The 19,850-nt window shown below is 43.8% G+C and overlaps 1 protein-coding gene and 1 non-coding gene across 4 annotated transcripts in view; one reads left to right on the top strand and one right to left on the bottom strand.

Annotated features, from left to right (window-relative positions):
- The window catches only part of LOC148017667 (uncharacterized), a 58,256-nt gene that overhangs the window by 37,030 nt on the left and 1,376 nt on the right, over positions 1-19,850 (top strand). For 2 of the 3 annotated variants that reach the window (XM_087663150.1, XM_087663151.1), the window contains exon 12: positions 19,580-19,795. In XM_087663150.1, the coding sequence (XP_087519276.1) occupies positions 19,580-19,795 (216 nt within the window). Of the gene's footprint in view, positions 1-18,640; positions 18,863-19,199; positions 19,452-19,579; positions 19,796-19,850 lie in introns of those variants that run through there. The other variant, XR_015687893.1, reaches the window with a different exon arrangement.
- LOC148017668 (U6 spliceosomal RNA) lies at positions 6,557-6,663 on the bottom strand. The gene has a single exon (XR_015687991.1). It is a non-coding gene; the product is annotated as a U6 spliceosomal RNA (small nuclear RNA).

Raw genomic sequence — 19,850 nt, 5'->3', positions numbered from 1 at the left:
TCATCAGGCATCACACATCAGCGATAGATATTATCAACCCCTTGCCCATATAGTGTTTCTGCGATCAAGGAAAATTTCAATGCCTGTTTAATTTTCCTCTTCTCTGATTTTGATAGAGTAGCTCTAATCTCTCCCGTAGATAAATAGTGTGTTATAGCAGCATACGAGGAGAGAATGGACGTCATATCAATCTTAAACAATGTTTCCATGTCACTTCCTTTAGTCAAGTCCTCTTTTGGCTCTCTGAAATCCACAAGACATTTTACAATGCCCTGTAGCTTCGGTGGCTTGCTTTTTATCTTGTAATCAAACTTCTGCAAAGTGATTAACCACTTTGCTAAACGATCAGGTGGCTGTAACTTGTTCAATAACAATTGAAGCCCTTCCGCCTTCGTATAAAAAACCACCTTCTCATAGAGAATGTAATGCCTAATTTTTTTGGTCGTAAATACCATCGCAAGGTTCAACTTCTCCATATAGGTGTAGTTAATTTTTGATACGGACGTCCAACTTCCAACTAGCAAAAGCAATTGGATGGTACCATTTTTCCTCCCAAATTTGGGATAAGCAGCAATTGATACTATACATGGTGACTACTAAAAACATATAAAATACTTCGCCTCTTTTAGGTGCTTTTAAAACAGGTGCTTTGGCAAGCTCCTGTTTCACATCGTCAAAGGATACTTTACAAGCATCACTCCATGCAAACTGATAGTTAAAGGACAATAGATTCGTCAGTGGCAATGTTCTTTCTGCCAAGGCATTGAAAAACCTCTGATAATACCCTATCGATGACAGAAAGCTATGTACCTCCTTTGGAGTATGTGGCGAACTCATGGCGACTAAGACCTTGATCTTTTCAGGGTCAGTCGCAATCCCTACTGAACTGACCACATGATCTAACAATAGGCCATAAGGCACTCCAAGGACGCACTTCCGTGGGTTAAGAGCTATGCAAAATTGTCTGCAACACTTCTGTAAAATAATCAACTATCTTTTTCTTGTGGTGGGTGTCCCCAGGTCATCAATAAATACTTTCAACTTCTCTGAGGAGACGTCACCAAAGGTCTTGTTGGTTGTTCTTTGCTACGAACCAGGCGCATTGCATAAATCAAATGCCATCACATGCTATGCAAAGGTACCAAAGACAATAATAAATGTTGTTTTCAGCTTGTCTTGCTCGGCAATCGCCATTTGGTTATACCTTGCAAAGCAATCCATGAACGAATATATTTTTCTACCCGCTAATTAATCCAAAATTTGGTCAATAAACGGCAACGGGTAGTAGTCTTTAACAATATGCTTATTCAGCTCTCGAAAGTCTACACAAAGCCGAATTTGATTATTTTTCTTCTTTTTGATCACAATTGGTGAACACCATTTAGTATGCTGAACAGGGAAGATCAAGCCTGCTTTCCGCAACTTCTGTAGCTTCTTAAATAGTCCGTCCCTTAGTTCAAAAGGTATGCACCTTACTTTCTAACGTACGGACCGACTTCCTTTAGAGGAATGGTATGCACAGCCAGGCTGGGAGAAATACCTCTAAGTTTGTCATAGCTCCACCCAAGTAAAGATATCGCAGAACTCTTAAATTAAGGACACATAGTCCTCTCTCTCTTCCAAACTGAGCATGGAATCTAATTTGATTGGCCGCGAATCGTTTGGCGTACCAAGGTCCAACTCAATAATGTTCACGTCTCTTACTCGATCGTGAGGCTTTATCGGCTCATTCAATGTTATCTAATAGATGTCTTCTAAAGGAGTTCTCTCACTCTGAGGAGACTCGGGGTAAGCATCCACTATTATACGATTGGCACCTCTACCTAGAATCACTCGACCAACGGGTATATCGACTTGATAGTCTGTTCGTAAAATCCATGGCCTGCCTAGCAAAACTCGATAGCTAGGACGTCTTGCAAACCTTATCACCCTAAAGTCCAAATAGCATTCCACGCTTGCAACGGTAACGTGGACTTTAGTGATGCAACCTTTTGGTTGCCTTAGACTATCATCAGCCATCCTAAGAAGTGTGGAGCCGTCTTTTTGGATTTCTAGACCTAGCCTCTCCATCAAGTCTGAACTCATGATATTGACGGAGGATTCAATGTCCACGATAGCATGCTCCTCTAATATTCCATCCATGTATGCTAGACCCTGAGACAATGCTTTTCAGCATGATCGAACCAATCTTCTTCCACTCGTGCTATGCCCAAGGGTTCTACAATATATCCAATACACATGATTTTCTTGAATTCATTACGTACTCTTGGAGACAGTCTAATCAATGGCAGGAGATTCGCGTCCGGTTTAACTTCGCAAAGAGAACTTGCTAAATCAAAGTCGTGATAGTTAGCCAAAGTTCTCTTCTCTCGCCAAACCAGTCTCTCCTTTGGTCTTTGGACCGGCTTTGATACCTCTTTTTTAACTTTTGCATTCTTTCTTAGCAATTTTATCCTTCTCGGGATCAAGTTTACTATCAACAGGCCTTAGAGTTCCACATTTCATATCAGGATTCTAAACTTGCTTTTCCCTAGCATCTTGCTTAGGGTTTTCCTCGACAAGTTTTACATGTCCTTTGTCACCCTCTCTAGTCTTTTGACCTCTTGTTATGGCTCGTAGATTAGAAGTTTCGGCGTCATTGACACGTACGGCCTCAATAAGACTGACTCCACTACCATGAGGCAACTCCTCTACAATAGCCTTTCCTCTTTGCAGTATTTGTCTTGGTCCCTCATCTTGCTGGAGATTATTCCCTTGTGCGCGATGATTGACTGGACCTGGTAGTTTATTTCCTTGTTGGAGAGAACTGATCTTACTCCAACAGGTAGCAGCTAAGTGGCTAGACTTTTTGCAAATATCGCATTTGACATTCGGACAATTCCTAGGGAAATGTTGGCCACCATACCACGTACAGCTGAATCTTGAGGGGGCACCCTCTTCAGGGTGTCGACTCTCTATCAAATTTTGCTGCTGCTTAAGAAAATTGACGTCCACAACTATTTGTCTATATTGTTCGCTAATCATGTCAGTATAGTGCTTCATCATATCCTTGACTTCACCAAGGACATTTGAGGCACTTGACTCATAGCTGCGATCGTTTGTCTGTTGTCCCATCGGCCTAATCACTTGATTGGGAATTGGCTGTTGACTTACTGGGACAACATTAGGATTCATTGTTTGGCCTCCACCATTTAGTGGGTCCATTTGACTAGCCATAGGCATAGTCAGACTAGGATGAGCTGGTAACATAGGCAAATTTGGCATGATACTCCCTCTTCCATTCGCATTTGACATGGGGTCCCCTTGACTCCCATTGCTCAGTGCCAAATTATTACCATTCGAATTTATCCTTGTTGCATAAGCTGCTTGCAAGCGCGACTCTACTCCTTCTGCTTGGGTAATAGCAGTGTCAATGTCGGCCAAAGTGACACTACTTAGCTGCACCTTGATGTTGAAATCTAATCCATGTAGGAAGTATTGCAACTGTGCAGCTGGTGGAATGGGAATATAAGTATTAAGTTTGCGAAGAACTTGCTTTAGTTTCTTGGCATAGGCTTGGACATTCTCATTTGGCTCTTGGCGTGTTACATTTAAGACACGCAACCAATACTGTCCACCCCTCTTAGGGGCAAACTCTCTACGGAAGGCCGTGAAGAATTGGTCAATGCTAGTTATGGTTCCGGCCTCTAGACCGTGATATCATACTGCTGCCCTTTCTTTTAATGTCATATTGAAGAACATCATTAAGTGTCCTTCGTCTTGGATTCGATAGTTGAACATGAGTGTTTGAAACTCATTAATATGGAGTTCTCCATCTTTTTCTGCTAACCCATGGAAGATGGGCAAAGGTGCTCCTAATGCCGGTAAATCTAGTGTCCCTGTTGGAATTGTGATGGGTTGTGCCATGGCTACAACCGGATTGACAATAGGAGTTTGTGTAGGTAAAACTACATTCGCACTTAAAGTGGGTTGATTGATTTGAAGAGGGGAAGTATTAAGATTTCCTCTTGCACTCAAAGGGCTGCTTGTGACACTTAGGTTATTAGAACCACTGACTCTGCTCAAGCCTCATACACTCCTTCATCAAGTCAAAGGCTGCTTGTTGATTACTCCCCCATGTGCAATTTTCTTCTTCTTTTGTTAGTTGGGATAGTGGGGCCGTGACCATATTATAATGCTTTACAAATCTTCTATAGAATATAGTGAACCTCAACTAAGGGCATTGGATATTTGTTCTTGATGGTGATCTTGTTAAGTGCCTTATAGTCTATGCATAATTTAAGTTCACCATCCTTCTTGACAAACAATACTAGGGTTCCAAATGGAGACTCGTTTGGTCAGATAAAGCCTTGTTTTTCCAATTCATGTAGTTGCTTCTTTAATTCCATTAGTTCAGTGTGATTCGTTTGGTATGGGCCCCTAGTTGATGGGATGGCCCCTAGGATCAACTCGATCTTGTGGTCTGTATCTCTTTTGGGGGGTAAGCCTTTGGGTAGTTCTGCGGGCATCACATGCATGTTCCTTAATAATTCTTCTACTTCTTTGTTGCCAATTTGTAGTTTTGGACTTTGGATACCTCTTTCTCCATGTATTGGAGCTTGTAGAAGTACACCATGTCTCCTTGCTTCATTGACTTCTTCACCTATTTTGCGTTGTAGGTCATGATGCGACGTCTAATATTTGTGACGGGCTGTGGTGTTGGTTGAATTGGAGCTCTTGGGTTGCTAGGTCTTGACTTTGTGGCTTGGCAAGAGACTCCTAGCTTGCTATCCTTTATTTGGTCTTTGATTGGCATTCTGCCTGGGCGTTGTATTCTTCCACATGGCACTTGTATACCTTCTCCTTGCATATCTAGCAACATCTCATTGACTCCCTTATCAAACATTGCAATTGTATACTTGTCATAGAACCCAAGGTCCAAAATGATTTCAAAGTTATCAACTTATCCATAGGTTACATTAGAAAATTGAGAATGGCCTTCCATTTTTTGCTTTCACTTGCACTACAAAAATTTGTTTCACTTTCCTTGTTCTCCTTGCATGAAAGTTACTCTTAATCCTTCTAGCGCCTTGGGCAATTTTATTCCATGCTTTATTGCACACTCTGGTGGAATAAAATTGTGAGTCCCTCATGTATCCACTATGATTGGTTGATTCCCTTCACTAACTCTTCCCTTGAAGCATAGGTGGTGCACAGTTGCTACTCGTGCCACCATGCATTGGGGTTGTATACTCACTATTTCCACTCTTGGGTAATCTAGGCTCTCCTTACTTCCTTCCATTGGGAATCTCTTGAAGGCGCAAGGGTTGTGACTCCTCTCCATAAGCGCTTGGGACTGTTACTCTTGATCTACTTGTGGATGCTTGGTCTTCCATGGGATATCTATTTCGGTAGTATAGTCTCCCACACTTGAAACGTCTAACTCTTGAGATTAGGGTTGGGGGTCTCCACCATGATGCATTTGACCTTGTTGACCTGTAAGATGTGCTTAGAGCTGGTTTGTAGTGATTGTTTCCCTACCTTCCAAATGCTCCCCTTGGTACCTAGGTGGTCTGTGATGTAGTTGGGGTCATTGTTGAGATCAGACTTCTAATTTTTGAGGTTGGTCCTCTTGGGGGGGTTGGTCTTGTGGTCCAAGAGTTGGTGGCGAGGTTGTCGTTGAATCTTGCTTGGCTCCCTTGGGCAATCCTCCTTCCTTCCAAATCCACGAGTCTTTCAACCATCCTCATGGCCTTAGCCAGACTTATTGGTTCTTGTCTCTCTACATCTCTTCTAGTCCACTTTTACCTGTTGAATAGGACTCCAAGCAATTTTGTGTTTATGTCTATGTTTGGGAGTTGCAACATCAATTGCTTATATTTGCTAACATATTTCTTCATCTTTCCTTGTATTGGTTTGAGATTTCTCTATTGGTCAGTGACCTTGAATTTTTCCATCTTTGGGATGAAGTAATCCTTAAGCTCCTCCTGTAATTCCTCCAACATGAAGATGGTATGGCTTTGCTTTTCCTTCAACATGTACCAACTAGCTACATCCTCTTCGAGATATATGGCTACCACTTCTCCCTTCCATTCTTCAACGATCCTGGCATACTTCAAGCACCTGTCTATGCTTGTGATCCACTTCTTCAAAACTAGCCCATTTCTCTCTCCCTTGTACTTGATGGATTGGGGCATCTTAAACTTTCCATAGTCATCTCTTGAACTCTCACTCTCCTCTCCATCATTGGTGCCTTGTCTCTCATCTTTCTTCTTGTTCTTTTTGTCTCCTACTTTAGATTCCTTCTCTTTGTCCTTTTGTGTCTCTTGAGACGTCCTAGATGCTTTTTCCATAGCTAGCCTATCTTCCAATCTATCTATCTCCTCTTGTAGTTTGTGTCTCTTCTCCTCCTCTTGTTGTTGTTTCATCCACTCCTTGCACCCTTGCTTTGATTCAAATTTTCTTCTCCTTTTCTCCTCTTTTTCAGTCATTTGTATACTTTTCCAAATTGAATCTAACAAGCTTGACATGCCTTCTATGTCACAACTCTATAGAAACAGAATTTGTATCCTTTTTCATTAATTTGGACCATTTCTCGATTTGTGCGTATCATCCTTGCGTAGGGGCCATGCGAATCTTGTCTGTATCGTTCCAATTTTATCAGATGTCTGACCATGCTGAGACATGGGAAATGGAGCACAATGGCAACAAATCATTCCAAAAGAATGATAAGAAGAGAGTAGCTGATGATGAGGAGTATTCAGCCCCAAATGAAGGACAAAAACAGCAGCAAAAGCAGCCATCAAATCAAAAGAAGATGAAGCCCTATGCACCTCCTAATGCTCCTCAATTTCCCTCCAATCTATACCACAAGCAAAGCAACTTTCCAAAGAAGAAAAGCAGTGCTTCATGAAAGAAGGGAAGTGCTTTAAATGTGGACAAAAAGGCCACATAGCGAAGCAATGTCCAAACAATGACAAAGCAAGGTTTCTGACAAGAAGCCTAAGTCGCTAGTGAAAATCAATGCTATTAGTGATGTAGTTGCAAACACAACTCACACTCCAGAGATGCGCAAATTATTAAAAGCTTGGGGACAGTTGCAAGGTAAGCAAGCACTATTCTTGATAGATCTTGGGGCGAATGAAAATGTCATTTCCTTGCAATTAGCTAAAGAGCTTGGATTAAAGAATGAAGAGATGGACACTCCGGCAGAAGTTCGCCAAGCTTTAAATGCCGATGAAGGTGACACAGTGAAGATTGTGACACTCTACATTGGCAAGCTCAAGTTTCAAATTCAAGGCTACAGTGACAAAGATACCTTCTGTATTGGAGACCTTGATGGTTGCGATGTGATTCTTTGCATGCCCTGGAATCATAGAGTAGATTCAACCATCTTCTCTCAGAAAAAGAATGTAGAACTCACCAACAAAGGCAAGAAGTACGAGATCCAAGCTGGAGTTTCTGGAGACACCATACCTATGGTAAGTCATATGCAAGTCTCTAGAGCAATTAAGGATTGTGTTGTTGTTTGCTTTACGTCACTGATGTAAAAGATAATATGAATGCTGAAAACCAAGAGCGACTTCAGCTCTTGGAAAAGTATAAAGATTGTTTTTTCGGAAGATCTTCCTTATTAGCTTTCCCTAGAAAGGCCAGAAGACCATCATATTGATATTATTCCGGGCAGTTCTCCTCCTAATATAGCACCATACCGTGTGAGCCGTCCTCAACAAGAAGAAATCAGAAAGCAAGTCGAAGACCTACTCAACCTTAGGCTAATTAGGCCAAGTAGCTCACCATTTTGTTCACCGGTTCTTCTTGTTCAAAAGAAAGATGGCACATTCAGGATGTGCATTGATTATTGAGTCCTCAACAAAATCACTGTGTAGAATCGGTTTCCTATTCCCAGCATTGACGACATTTTGGATCGTCTAGGAGGCTCAAAGGTTTTCAGCCGCATTGATCTAAAGAGTGGTTATCATCAAATTAGGGTAATACCACAAGATGTACATAAAACTGCTTTCCGCACTTCATACGGTCTTTATGAATTCTCGGTGGTTCCTTTCGGATTAACCAATGCACCAGCCACCTTTAATTGAATGATGGAGCGTATCTTTAGAGAGCATTGACAATATGTTGGTACATTCTTTGATGATATTCTTGTCTTTAGCAAGAATGAAGAGGAGTATCATCAGCACTTGGAGATTGTTCTACAATTACTTCAACAAAATCAACTCTTGGTAAATGGTAAAAAGAGTGAATTTTTCATGCATAAAATAAATTACCTTGGGCATGTTATCTCTTCTGAAGGGATTTAGATGGATCCTGAAAAGATCAAGACAATCCAAGAATGGATAGGCCTCATCTTCATGATGTACATGAGGTGCGATCGTTGTCAGAGTGCAGCGGTGCGGAAGCGTAGGACTGAGAGAGAGAGAACGTAGAGAGAGAAGGGAGAGAAAGAGACAGTGTACACTGAAGATCTGCTGTATAAAGAATGCTGAATACAAAGATATACACGGGCGCAGTGCGCTGGACTGCGTGTCTCCACCTCGACGATGCGACCTGCTGTCCACCTCGAAGTCTGCTGCAGTCTGCACTGTCTGCTGTCTGAAATCTGCGAACAGAGACAGAGATCTGCACGGCACCGGTCTGTAATCTGCGACAGAGAATGATCGGAAGACTGCTGGAGACCTCAGGTATAAATAGCCGAAATCTGCCCAAAGAATAGGACAGGTCGGCTGCATTAAATGCAGCCGACTGGGCTGCAGGCAGTCGGACTGCCACGTGGCAGTCCGACTGCACAGTCCGACTGTGCAGCCCTGGCTATGATCTCTCTAACACCCCCTCTCAGAGCCTGGGCAGGGCAGAAGCCTGAGGGATCTGGAATGTTGCCGAAGTAGAGCCTGAGGAAGCGCCTTCGTAAACAAATCCGCAAGATTGTCCTCCGTCTTGCAATACTCCACAGTGATGGTCTCATCCAGAAGCTTTTCTTGGATGAAGTGGTACTGGATCTCAATGTGCTTCGTCCGGGCATGAAAAACAGGGTTCCTTGCCAAGGCAATGCAACTCTCATTGTCACATCGCAGCAATGTAGGACGAGTCTGGGGGCACCCAAGCTCCTCCAACAATCTCCGAAGCCACACAACCTCGCATGTGGTGGAAGATGCGGCCCGATATTCCGCCTCAGTAGACGAAAGGGCTACCGTGGGCTGCTTCTTGCTACTCCATGAAATAACTCCTGCACCCAAAGTAAAGCAGTAACCTGTTGTAGACCGCCTGTGGTCCACGTCACCGGCCCAATCCGAGTCGCTCCAACTTGCAAGTACAAGATCTGACCCATCTGTCCCTGCGGGGTAATGAATCCCCAAATCAGACGTCCCCCTCAGATACCGAAGTATCCTCTGAGCAGCCTGCCAATGCACCATCTTAGGTTCACTCATGAACCCTGCCAAGAGCCCAACATCAAAACATAGATCAACCCTGGTGTTGAGAAGCCAAATCAAAGACCCTATCAACTGTCGATAGCGGGAAGCATCCGCCAAAGGAGAAGCTGAGTGGGAAGTGGCCTTCCAGTTCGGATCCATAGGAGTAGAGAGGGCCCGACAATCTTCCATCTCAAAAGACACCAAGAGCTCCTGTACATGTCTCTGTTGGGAGAGAAAAATCCCCCTCTGAGACCCTCTGAGACTGAAAAATCTCATGTCCTAAAAAGAAATGGAGTAGCTCCAAATCCGTCATCTCGAACGTCCGATGTAAAGCTGACTTTGTCTCCTGGACCTGTTGTGCATCATCACCTGTGACAATCAAATCATCAACATATAATACAAACAACACACAACCTTCCCCGGAAGTGTGAACATACAGCTGCGGATTGGCCTTGGACCGCCGATATCCCAACTGAGTCTGGAGGAACGAATCAATCTTCTCGTTCCAAGCTCGCGGGGCCTGCTTGAGACCATACAGGGCCTTCTTCAACCTGTAGACTTTCCCGTCCGAAGAACCAAAGCCAGGAGGCTGCTCAACGTAGATCTCCTCCTTCAAATCACCATTCAGGAAGGCCGACTTCACATCCAGCTGATAAACAGGCCATCTCCTATGGCCAGCCAAAGCAAGAACAGCTCTAATGGTTGCCATATGAGCTGTAGGGGCAAAGGTGTCATGACAGTCAATCCCTGGGCGCTGGGCAAAACCCTTAGCAACAAGGCGAGCCTTGTGCTTATCCAAAGTACCATCACTGAGATATTTGGTCTTGAAGACCCACTTGACTCCAATCACCTTCTTCTTCGGGGGGCGTGGCACAAGTGACCAAGTGCCATTCCTCTCAATAGCCTCCAACTCAGCTTCCATAGCTTTCTTCCATGGGGCGGACTGTAAAGCCTCCTTCACGGAGGTGGGCTCTCGATCCTGCATAACTCGGGACATCAAACAATAATTGGAGCACACAAGCTCCGAAGAATGCGCCTGGTGCCTCCGTGACCGCCGCGGACCATCCTGCGGTCCCCACTCCTCAGGAACCCCCTCGATCCCTGAATCACGGAGTGTGTCACGGGCCTAGCGAGGCGAACCTCCCCTCGTCGTTCTCCATCAGTAGAAGACTCTGGAATGTCCACCGGTGGTAACTCCTCAGAAGGATCCGGTGGAACAGTAGACTCTGTGTCAGAAACAGAATCATAATCAAACGGCACAGGCTTCAGTGGAACTGTAGAAGGAGCCAAACTCTCCCCTGGATCTCCAAGAACGGGATGCTCCTCACCCGTTGAAGAAGCCGGAACCTCCACAAACCGCACATCACGGCTAGTATATACATTCCGCTTGACGGGATCATAGAGTCGGTAGCCTTGGGACTGGGAGCTATAGCCAACAAATACCTGTTTGCGGGAAGCCGCTTCGAATTTGTCACGGTGAGCTTTGGGAATGTGAACATAGGCATCACACCCAAAGACCCGAAAGTAAAAAACATCTGGCTTCGACCCAAAATACGCCTCAAATGGAGTCATTCCTTCCACGGCCGAAGTAGGAGATTGATTAAGAATGTGGACTGCAGTAGCCACAGCCTCGGCCCACAGAACCTGGGGGGTCTGTCGGTGCTCCATCATGGTGCGCGCCATCTCGATCACACTGCGGTTCTTCCGTTCGAGAATACCATTTTCTTGTGGAGTATTCGTATTGGCAAACTCCTGGTGAATTCCTCTATCTGCACAAAACCGAGCAAATTCATTAGAGACAAATTCACCTCCCTTGTCGGATCGCAAGGTCTTCAACTTCCGGCCTGATCGGTTCTCCTCAAAGAGAAGCCAATCCTTGAAGTGCGAGAAAGCTTCTGATTTTAGTGCCAAAAAGTAGGCCCATGTCATCCTGCTATAGGCATCCACGATCAGCATGAAGTACGAGCTCCCACGCAGGGACTCATTCCTCATAGGGCCACATAGATCCGTAGATACTAACTCCATCGGTGAAGTAGACCGCCGCGAAGCGGTGTGGGGAATGGCATCCCTATGCTGCTTCCCCCTTATGCAGGAGACACATGGCGGCTGGCTCACCACTATATCCGGCAACCCTCGAACAAGCTGTCCCCGTGACGCCTTCCGAAGATAGTCATAGTTCAGGTGACCAAACCTAGCATGCCATAATTCAGACTGTGACTGTGAGGTAAGAAGAAGAGTGGAGAGGGCAGTGGAAGACTTCAGTTTGTAAATGCCGTTCTCCTCATATCCAGATGATAGAACCTTCCTCGATTCACGATCAAGGACTCGCACTGTAGAACTGTCAAACTCCACCAGAAGACCAAGAGAACAAATCTTATGGACTGAAAGGAGATGGTACCCCAAGCCTGGTACATGCAAAACCTCTGAAGTATGGGTGCCACCTCGTCCATTCGGAATAAGCTGCATCTTACCCCGACGTGCAATAGAAACTGAAGAGCTGTCTCCAATGAGAACCTGCCCACGCGAAGTTCGCAGCTGGGCAACACCATCTGATGAAGGAGTCATGTGCCGTGAGGCACCACTATCAATAATCCACTCTCGAGATTGGGAAGCCGCCATCGCAGCATCAGAAGCATTCGGTGAAGCGTCCTCAATGACAACTAAGTGTAGAAATGCAGTTGATGAGGGTGCAGCCACCGCTCCAGAATCCTTGGTTTCCTTCTTCTTGGTGTCCTTCGAGTCTTTGTCAGGGCAATTCTTCTTCCAATGGCCAGTCTTTCCACAAATATGGCATGTGGAGTCTTTGTCCTTGTCCTTCTCCTTGTCCTTCTTGGACTTGTTATCCCCCTTCTTCTTCTTTTGGTCCTTCCCCTTCTTCTGAGAGGCTTGACCTGTCAACGCCTCCGTCTTGGAAGCATTCTGTCCCTTTAACTGTTCCTCTTGGTCCAAGACCATAGGAACCAACTCCTCCCACCGAAGAGTAGACTCTTGCCCCGAAGCAATAAGGGCAGAGTAAAATGTACTGAATCGTGGCGGCAACTGGGACAAGAGTGTAATCGCCATGTCTTCGGAGGAGATCGGCTTCCCCACATTCTGAACCTGCATCTGTAGCTGCCTTAGCTTGTTAATGTGTTCCCTTAGCGAAGAAGACTTATTGACGGACAAGGTCCGCATCTGAACCTCCAAAGAAACCCTCTTCATCAGGGTCATCCGATTGTACATTTGATCAAGCTCCAGCCATATCTCACGAGCCACCGTCAAGTGCTCGATGTGAGCGATCACGGCTGTAGTGCATGATAGAAAGAGAAAGGATCGAATCCTGGCATTCAGTTTGTCCCAATGAGACTGGGCCCTGGCCAACTCCGCACGAGCATCGGAAGAGAGTTTGGACTCATCTCTTACCGAAGGCCGGTCAATATCTTCCTGTACCAACTCCGCCAAATCATAGGACTCCAGAATGGCCAACATCATAACGCGCCAAATGCGGTAGTTGTCGCCGTCGAGCTTCTGATCTGTAGGAAGAGCCGGTAGGACAGGCACCTTCCGGTCCATAATCGCCTGGAACTCCAGGTCCATCTCTGTAGACATCTTCACCTGCAATGCCTTCTCAAACGGAAAAGCAGCCCCCTCTGACTGAGTAGACTCAGCCTGCTAAGGCTCTTCAGCGTCCTAAAGCTTCTTCACCCGCCGGAGGCGATGAAAAAACAAAACCTGCACTTTTAGGTTGAAAACTCAAACTTTCTCCGCGTCAAACAGCAGTAAACAGCAGCAAATCCACCACCTGTACTCCTTTCCTGTGCGCCCACACTCGTTTCAGCCTTGTTTCAAGGCGCAGCCCTCCTGTCTGCCCTTAAACGCAAAAAACGCAAATTTGTGTCGCGATGGAAACTCCACTTCAGGTTGATTCTGCACTCAGTCAGCCCTCAAACACTGCTCTGATACCATGTCAGAGTGCAGCGGTGCGGAAGCGTAGGACTGAGAGAGAGAGAACGCAGAGAGAGAAGGGAGAGAAAGAGACAGTGTACACAGAAGATCTGCTGTATAAAGAATGCTGAATACAAAGATATACACGGGCGCAGTGCGCTGGACTGCGTGTCTCCACCTCGACGATGCGACCTGTTGTCCACCTCGAAGTCTGCTGCAGTCTGCACTGTCTGCTGCTGAAATCTGCGAACAGAGACAGAGATCTGCACGGCACCGGTCTGTAATCTGCGACAGAGAATGATCGGAAGACTGCTGGAGACCTCAGGTATAAATAGCCGAAATCTGCCCAAAGAATAGGACAGGTCGGCTGCATTAAATGCAGCCGACTGGGCTGCAGGCAGTCGGACTGCCACGTGGCAGTCCGACTGCACAGTCCGACTGTGCAGCCCTGGTGCAGCCCTGGCTATGATCTCTCTAACAATCGTTTCTTGGCTTATGCTCTCATTACCGCCGCTTCATCAAGCATTTTGCACATATGGCTTCTCCACTTCATGACCTTACAAAGGAGAAGACCTCTTTCCAATGGAAGGAAAAAGATAAGGCAGCCTTCACAAGGTTGAAAACAGCTCTTACTTTTGGACCTATTCTTATCATTCCAGATTTGGTAAAACCATTTGTGGTGGAAGCAGATGCTTGCGGTGATTGTATTGGTGCAGTGCTAAATCAAGAAGGCCATGCCGTAGCCTTTGAAAGCCGCTGTCTAAATGATGTGGAGAAAAGGTACGACATTTATGAAAAGGAGCTCTTAGCAGTGGTTCATGCTTTGAAGATATGGAAACATTATCTTTTAGGCAATGAATTCCTTATTAAAACTGATCATCAGAGCTTGAAGTATTTCAAGACTCAAAAGCATTTGCAAGAGAAACATGCAAGATGGGAAAATTTCTTGTCTATGTTTCATTTTCAAATTATGTACACTCTAGGGAAACAAAATATAGTTGCTAATGCACTTTCTAGAGTGCCTCGCATTGCAACTATTACAGTGGCTCATCATGAAGATTTTCAAACGATGAAGAATACTTATGATGAAGATACTGATTTTGCAGCAATTTGGTCAAATTTACAGCAAGGAGGTTCTCATCCAGATTATTCCATCAAAGATGGATACCTTCTCATGAATAATCGCCTTTGTGTCACTCTTTTTGTTCAACAAAGGTGCTTAAAGAAAGTCATGAACCCCCTTATGCAGGGCATAGAGGGAGGGCAGCCACTCTAAGTGCAATTGAGCGCTACTTTTATTGGCCAACATTACGAAGAGATACACATAACTTCATCGAGGCTTGTCTAGTATGCCAAAAATCCAAGTATGATAGGCAGAAGACTCCAGGATTGTTGCAACCTCTTCCAGTGCCCAAAGATCCATGGGAATCTATCACAATGGATTTCATCTCAGATTACATGGTATGCCTTTTGAGATCATTTCAGATAGAGACTCCAAATTCACAAGTAACTTTTGGTGTGCTTTATTTAAGAATTTGGGAACCACTTTAAAGTTCTCCTCAGCTTTTCATCCTCAAACTGACGGCCAAACAGAGGTGATGAATCTCACTCTTTTGGATATGTTGAAAGCTTATGTTAGTGAATATAAGTCACAATTGGCGAAATATCTTCCATTATTGGAGTTTGCTTACAACAATACAGTGCACTCATTCACAGGGAAAGCTCCAAATGAAATAGTACATGGTAAAGTGATTCCTCCTCCATTTATTCGCACTAAAGATAAGATTTTTGCTGCTGATGAGTTTGCTTCAGATTTAAAAACAGCAATGGATCAAGTTCAAGCCACTATTAAAGTTGCCCAAGAGTGACAAAAGAAGCAAGTAGATAAATGAAGAAGACCTTTGGCTTTTGAAAAAGGTCAATATGTCTTGCTAAAGTTTGATAAAAGTAGGCTCAAACAAGGTTCCAGTCAAAATTCATCTTTTCCAAAGCTCTCCAGTAGATACTTTGGACCCTTCAAAGTGATTGAGAAAATAATGAAGTTTCTTATCGACTTGAGCTTCCTGCTCATTGGAAAATACACAATGTTGTTTATGTAAGTTTGCTAAAACCTTACATAGGACCAGAACCAAAGGAACCCATTACTGAAGTTCCCCTCGGAAGTTGAAGAAACAGAGCAACTCTTGGAACCTGAACAGATTTTGTTTCACAAGGATCGAACCACGAGAAGTGGCCTTGTGACACAAAAATTCTTACTAAATTTCAAGAATCTACCCACAACAGATGCACAGTGGGTAAATGAAAAATTCATGAAGGATTACCCAGACATTCTTCAGCCATATCAAGAAGCTTTTCAGCTGACGACAGCTGAATAAAAGCCAGAGGGCTGTTACAACTCTATAGAAACAGAATTTATATTCTTTTTCATTAATTTGTCTATATAATGATTTATTAAATTAGTTTCCTTTGCACTAATTAGATATAAAGAAAAGTGCATTGGAGCTGACCACTGATGAGTGGTCACAGGTTATAGTGGACCCATGCGGTGGGTTAGAGAAAAGATAGTTCACACTTCCACCTATATGGCCCGATTGGGCGCCTGTGACCAGAACTCATGCATATCAAGGTTAGACTCGCACACAGAAAGGATTGATGCCTTGAAGTGTGGGCTAGATCCGCCAGAACAGACAGTTACAATCAACAAGATGGCATGATCATGAAATGCTTGTACAATGTGCATGTGTGGGCTGAAAGCTTGAAATGCACATTTCTTTGCATAGGAAAGTCACATGAAGATTCTGATACCGTTTTTGCGATGTACACGGAAAAAGCTTTCATATGACACCCATATTGGGGGGTCCCTAAATTTTAGGAGGTCCCTAAGTTTTAGGAGCCTCGAATTAGCCTAAAAATGCTAGTCCTAAAAAATAGGGATGTCATTCTAAAAATAGTAAATTCTGTACTCTGACTGTGCTTACTAAATTTGGCTGTTTCTATTCTTGACAGTATTCAGCCCAAAAAGGAAGGCCATAGAGAAGAGAAAAGTGTCAAGACACTTGTCACACAAGTTTCCAAGTGTTCCACCACTCGTCACATCTCATGACATGTGGCTGGACACTTGTCTTGTGCTACTCCACTTTCCCCTTTTGTACTATACTCTTCCCTCTCCTATAAATAAGAGCTCGTTTTTCTTCATTCAGCATCATTTTTCTTTGCTATAAACTCATGTACAGCACCCACAGCTAGCCAGAAACTGGCCCCATCCATCCCCATCATCATCCCCCACTTCTCCATTATCAAATTACTCCATATTTCCTCTTCTATCACTGCTGTTTTACAGGACAGCAAGCCTGTAAATTCATTACAGCATCTCCTTCTCGAGCTCTTTCTTACATTTTAGCAACAAGAAGCAAGCCCTATCCATGTACTGTTGATCAACGATGGAGAAATGCTGATTTCCCCTCTTTCTTCTCTCATACTGTAAAGAAATCAGTTCTTATCATTGCATAATAGATAATGCATGTGTGTTTGTACATCTTTGCATGATCTTGTGAGAGTGAGAATTACTTCTCCTCACTCTCAGGTTGATTGTAACTAAGCTCTTCCCTAAGGGACTTGGGTTGAGCAGAAATACATTCCTTCGGGGGGGGGGGGGGGGGGGGTTTTGGCCATTTTCAACCCTCAATCTTGTCTCCATTACTTTTACATTTTCATGGCTGTAATTTTGTGAGTAATTTTCATTTTCAGCTTTAAGTGTTAATTCTCTTTTATATTAAATCTCGAAAACAAGCGAATATCATAATTGTTAAGCATACTATGTTGTTTGGGGCGATTACAGTGGCATTTCAAGCTTTCAGCCCACACATGCACATTGTACAAGCATTTCATGATCAAGGCTTCTTGTTGATTGTAACTGTCTGTTTTGGTGGATCTAGCCCACACTTCAAGGCATCAATCCTTTCTGTGTGCGAGTTTAACCTTGATATGTGTGAGTTCTGGTCACAGGCGCCCAATCGGGCCATATAGATGGAAGTGTGAACTATCTTTTCTCTAACCCACTGCGTGGGTCCACCATAACTTGTGACCACTCGTCAATGGCCAGCTCCAATGTACTTTTCTTTATATCTAATTAGTGCAAATGAAACAAATTTAATAAATCATTATATAGACAAATTAATGAAAAAGGATACAAATTCTATTTCTATAGAGTTGTGACACTCTGATTGTCTCTCTAATTTGTCCACTTTCTCTTCTTGGGCTTCTCTCCATCTTTGCTTTTAACTCTTTTTCCTCTCTTCAACTACCATAGGTGGGATGGGTGCATTCTCTTCATGGTCCTCCATGTTGTGGTGGGAAGTCGCATCTCTCGAGGTGGTATCTTGTGGGGGAGCCACACCTCGGCTCAAGGGTTGTCATTGTGTTTCGCCTTTGGGTGGTAGTTGGGTTGTGGGGAAGTTGCATTACGTCTTTAGGTGGTAACCCGCAGTGGGATCGTCGCATTGTGGGGTGTTACGCTGGGGCATCGTGACGGGGGTTGATACGACGTGGGGCAACACAATGTGGGTTGTTTCAATGTGGAGCATTACGACGTGGATCAGCATAGTACGATTTCTTTGGGGCATTGGATCTTCTCTCGTGCTTCCGTGAGTACTCCTCAACTCCAAGCAAGAGTTGCTCTGATACGGAGTGTAATGTACTTGCACTCAATCACTCACTCAACACAGCGCAGAAAGATAACACAATATGTGAAAGCAAGGTATACTATTTTATTATTCAATGAAAGAAATGGTACAACATAGACACATTCCAAGAGTACACCACAGTTGCCAAGAAACTTGTTTCATAAGGTTAGGAAACCCGTTTCATACCTAGGCGTTTCATAAACACATGAAACACCCATTTTAAACTTTCACAAATGCCATATCCTAAATGTCTTGGGACTTTTGTAATCATCCTTTATCATGGATTGACTAAACACGTTAACATGGATCTTGGCATTGATTGTTAGAGTTTTGTTTTGAGTTATTATCCATGATGATTGCACATATTGATGGCTCCCTTTACAAGTAAAGTTGATGTTGGGCATGGATAGTGGAGCATGATTCATGCAAATATTGATGCTATGTTGAATGTTCATTTTGATGGTATAGAATAATAAATAATGTAAATCAGTGTTTTCTATGTCACATGAGTCATACTATATATGTATATAAAACTTTCATATTCTTTTATATCTCGAATGAAACCTATTTCTAACATTTTTATGAAACTTGTATGAAACGGAACTCGTTTCACACCTCCCGTTTCAGAAACCCTTGGCAACTATGGACTACATGCTTGTGATGCCACACATGTGCGGGTTCACCAATAACAAGGCTCAGAGTTCCGCACATCAACACATCAACAAACACCCCCCCCTTCCCCCCCCAAGCTTAATCCACACACTCGAATGGCCACAAAGGGGGGTAGGGATGCCCTCCCTCAACATATTAGCCATGAAACAACATAGGCATCTCCTATGGACACCAAAGGTAATCCACGAGCCAAGTAGACGATAGAGCTTGATCACAATTGGGATCCTCCTCCTTGGGCCACCCACCAAGGAGGGTTCACCTAAGTGTTCAAGAGATAGGAGTCTTGACTGCATGAACACTCCATGTGAATGTAGGTGCCCCTATTGGTGATGCACCGTGGGGCTTGAACTCGCAATCTCTAGGTTATGAATCACAAAGCTTTACCACTAGATCGTCACTTTGGGGATTGTAACTCCCTCTGTTGGTTTCACATTTGCAAGTTGGTGTTCTTTTCTCTAATTTTGAATTCTTGGTATGACAGCCCTGACTACTTGTGTATGTTATCTACATACAGGATGAAGCTAATAATTGGCTTGATAATTCCAGCCTTTAAACCAAGTCAACCATACTCTTCATCCTGCTTCTGTATTTTTTGACATGGCTTTGTCAAAGGCAAGATGATGTGCACAATCAAAGCAACATTCGAGATTGGTTCTTGGCACACAACGGAATGTCAGAAGTTTATCATGAAACTTCCATTCCAGAACTATGGGCACACTGAATCCAGACAATAGAATAGGCAAATATACCTACTGTTCTTCATGGTGTAATGCCATTCATCTCTGAGCCTGAAATCCTAACTCATCCAACTCTATAAACTCCAGTATATAATTTAAGATGTTTGTGCTGAATATTGATGTGATTGAAGCTTTTTTTTTTGTGCATGTATATTAGGTTCTTCCAGCGGGAGTAGTACATTTGTGCATCCCAAGGTTTGGAGACCACTTCACATGGAGCAAAATAACAACCTGCATTCATAATGTGGTTGTTGGAAAGTTATGGATTGACAACTATGGGGAACTCACCATAAAAAACCATTCAACTGGTGAATTTAGTCGTATTCGATTTCAGAAAGCCAGCAGCAGAGAACAGGGATGTCTTACTGGAAAGGTGGGGGAACATATGTTGGTAATGTGGTTGAAATTTATTGGAGGGGAGTGATGCT

Source organism: Lygodium microphyllum, chromosome 22, assembly GCF_053477565.2.
Source record: "Lygodium microphyllum isolate KBCC chromosome 22, Lygodium_microphyllum_v1.1.10, whole genome shotgun sequence".
In the NCBI taxonomy this organism is placed as follows: domain Eukaryota; kingdom Viridiplantae; phylum Streptophyta; class Polypodiopsida; order Schizaeales; family Lygodiaceae; genus Lygodium; species Lygodium microphyllum.
This window is presented reverse-complemented; position numbering and strand designations above follow the sequence as displayed.